This window comes from Microtus ochrogaster, chromosome 6, assembly GCF_000317375.1.
Source record: "Microtus ochrogaster isolate Prairie Vole_2 chromosome 6, MicOch1.0, whole genome shotgun sequence".
Taxonomy (NCBI): domain Eukaryota; kingdom Metazoa; phylum Chordata; class Mammalia; order Rodentia; family Cricetidae; genus Microtus; species Microtus ochrogaster.
Genome location: NC_022013.1, coordinates 19,560,876 through 19,563,981, shown reverse-complemented (window position 1 = coordinate 19,563,981; position 3,106 = coordinate 19,560,876). Strand labels below are relative to the sequence as shown.

The 3,106-nt window shown below is 40.1% G+C and overlaps 1 protein-coding gene across 3 annotated transcripts in view; it reads left to right on the top strand.

The window, feature by feature from the left end:
• Nucleotides 1-3,106, top strand: part of Pign (phosphatidylinositol glycan anchor biosynthesis class N) — a 113,924-nt gene that overhangs the window by 9,135 nt on the left and 101,683 nt on the right. For all 3 annotated transcript variants that reach the window (XM_013346689.2, XM_026779799.1, XM_026779800.1), the window contains one exon: nucleotides 382-480. In XM_013346689.2, the coding sequence (XP_013202143.1) occupies nucleotides 382-480 (99 nt within the window). The remainder of the gene's footprint in view (nucleotides 1-381; nucleotides 481-3,106) is intronic.

Here is a 3,106-nt window from a genome sequence, read left to right as displayed (position 1 = left end):
ATCTATCTATCTATCATCTATCTATCATCTATCTATCTATCTATCTATCTATCTATCTATCTATCTATCTATCTATCTATCTATCTGTTTTTGTTTTTTCAAGACAGGGTTTCTTTGTAACCTTGGAGCCTTTCTTGGAATTCTCTCTGTAGACCAGACCAGCCTTGGACTCACAGAGATCCACCTGCCTCTGCCTCCTGAGTGCTGGGACTAAAGATTGTGCCACTACCGACCAGCTTCTTCCATTTATTTTAAGATAGCCTATAATAAGCCTAATAAAATCTGAGTTTCATGTGTTGTCTTCAATTACTGTTTAAAGAATGCTTCTTTCAGACCTTCTTTTGTTGTTTTCTTATATTATTGTGTGCTTCTCTTCTCAAGGATGGAAAGAAAATCCTGTCGAATTTGACTCTCTCTTTAATGAGAGCAGGTACACATGGAGCTGGGGGAGTCCGGACATCTTGCCTATGTTTGCCAAAGGTAAGCATATCGAACATATTTCTTCAGGAAGCAAGTAAGTCAGAAATAAATGTTTTTATTGTTGCAATGGTGGGGATTGGCCTCAGGACCTCTCCCGTATGAGGCTAGTCTGTTACTCTATTATACTCTGTCCCTTGGTTTTTTATTCTTTATCTAAAACAAACAAACAAACAAACAAAAACTTCATTTAGCCTGGAGTGGTGGTGCATGCCGTCAGTCCCTGTGTTCTGGAAACAGAGGCAAGTAGATCTTTGAGCCTGAAGCCAGCCTGTCCTACATAGTGACTTCCAGGCCAGCCATATATTTTGTGTGCTCATGGTGCACATGGTGCTCATGTAGAAGTCAGAGGCAATTGGCAGCAGTCATGTCCTTCCACCATGTGGATCCCAGGGATATAACTCAGGTTGTCAGGCTTGGTAGAAGTGCATAGACCCATTTAGCCATCTTGCTGGGTTTTATTTTTGTTATGTTGTATTTATTTATTTCTAAAGATTTTTATCACTTCTGAAAACAGGTATGTGTCATACAGTGGACTTGTCAGTTCAACAGATAGGATTTCTCCTTTGTTGCATTTTAAATATTGCTGTGGAACACTATTTTTGAGAGAGGGTTTCTCTGGGTGTCCTGGTGTGTTGGAACTAGCTCTGTAGACCAGGCTGGCCTCGAGCTCCCAGAGATCCACCTGCTTTTGCCTCCTGAGTGCTGGGGGATTTAAGGCATGTGCCACCACTGCCAGCTAAAATTGTTTTTATTTTTTATTTTTTGGAAGAACACTGTTAGTATTTTTGAATTCAATGAAATGATATATTTTATCATATAACAACCTTATTAACTTGAGCTCCAGTTTTCCTTTATATAAAATATGTTCTAATAATGTAACACCATAAAAGATTGTTTTAAAATTCAATGATTCACGTGCATCATTTATCAAAGTGCTTGTTCTCGTTATGGGAACAGTGTTGGTGTTTGGCTCTTTATACTTGGATAATTTGTTAAAGAAGCCAGCCGGTAGTTACATAAGATTTTAAATATGCAAACATTTATAATGACTAATCTATTTATTGTGCCATAGTGTTGGCATTTAATGCATATAATACTAATATGTTACTTAATATATTGAAATGCTACTTACAGTTCACTGCATTGGAGTTAGGATTTGTTGAATTTGTTTATGTGGACAAATCCACAAATACTAGGTATCTCTTAATTAGTAAATTTATTTGAAAAAGTCAGTTGGATGAAGTTCTTGTCGTTAAATGATCTTTCCTGGAAGCAAACTGATAGATCATTTAATGTAAAGATTTTATAACATTATATATAGCACGGATAAAAATGGAAGCACTGAAGAAAGTTATGTGTCCTGAAAGCGAACTATATGATCAGAATTGTACATGTGCTGTTCATAAGCCGGTGTTACACTGGGCAGGTCCCATTTGCTATTTTATATCTCGTTCTTTAGGAAGCAGTGAGGGCTGGTTAAGTTACTGTGGCTTACCAAATTAGTCTTTCTACTTCTGGGCACAGTTGATAAAACAGAACTGATGCCACAGACCAATAGGAATGGTTCATTATGTGTGGTGGTAAATAACTACTTCAGAAGTCTGCATTCGGGGAGTAGAACGCCTGAGCAGAGTCAGTGTCAGTTGCGCAGAGTTGATGAAGAGTGTCATTACTTCATGCTCTGTTGTTGGGAAAAATTATTCTAAGCTGTGCTCCTTTTGTTTATGCTGCATTTGATTAACTGTGAAGCTGTGATTCTTTGCCTGTGTAAAACACCTGGCAGTTAATAAAGAGCTGAATGGCCAAGAGCTAGGCAGGAGTAAGGATAGGCAGAGCTGGCAGGCAGAGAGAATAAATAGGAGAACCAAGAAGGAACAAGCAACAAGAGAACAAAGGGAGGAAGACGTTGCTAGGCCTCCTTAGCCTCCTTATCACCAGGGAAAGGTGAGTGTGCTATCTGCCCATTCTGCAGCTCCATGATGCAGGCAATCAGACCAGCAGCCCCACGAAGCAGGACAATCTGAAGCGATAGGGAGTCAAGTCAAAGCAGGAACTCAGTTTATTACTGTGAGCATCAGATTATATAGGTTAAGTGACATCATGCGATGTAGGGGTACCTCCAGCCAATGAGAGACAGCTAAGCCCTTTATCTGGCTTGAGGGGCACTACCTGGATTTGCTGTCTCATCTTCATTAGCTTTGCAACAATCCTTTAAACTCGAGACAGGCTTTTCTCTGTATTCAGGCCTCGAGGTACAGGCCCTGAGATAATTTTGGCCTAAAAGACATCAGGAGCCAGCCAGCCACACAGTAAGAGTTAAAGTTACATATACAGAAGTAAGAAAGATAAAAGTTCAGAGTCAAAAGGTATTTGGGATAATTTAAGTTAAGGAGAGCAGGCTAGAAACAAGCCAGGCTAAGGCTGGGCACTTATAACTAAGAATAAGCCTCTCCACTCCAGAAATTGTTTTATATTCTTTTTTTTTATTTAATAAAGATTTCTGTCTCTTTCCCGCTACTGCCTCCCATTTCCCTTCCCCTCCCCCAATCAAGTCCCCCTCCCTCGTCAGCCCAAAGAGCAATCAGGGTTCCCTGCCCTGTGGGAAGTCCAAGGACCTCCCACCTCC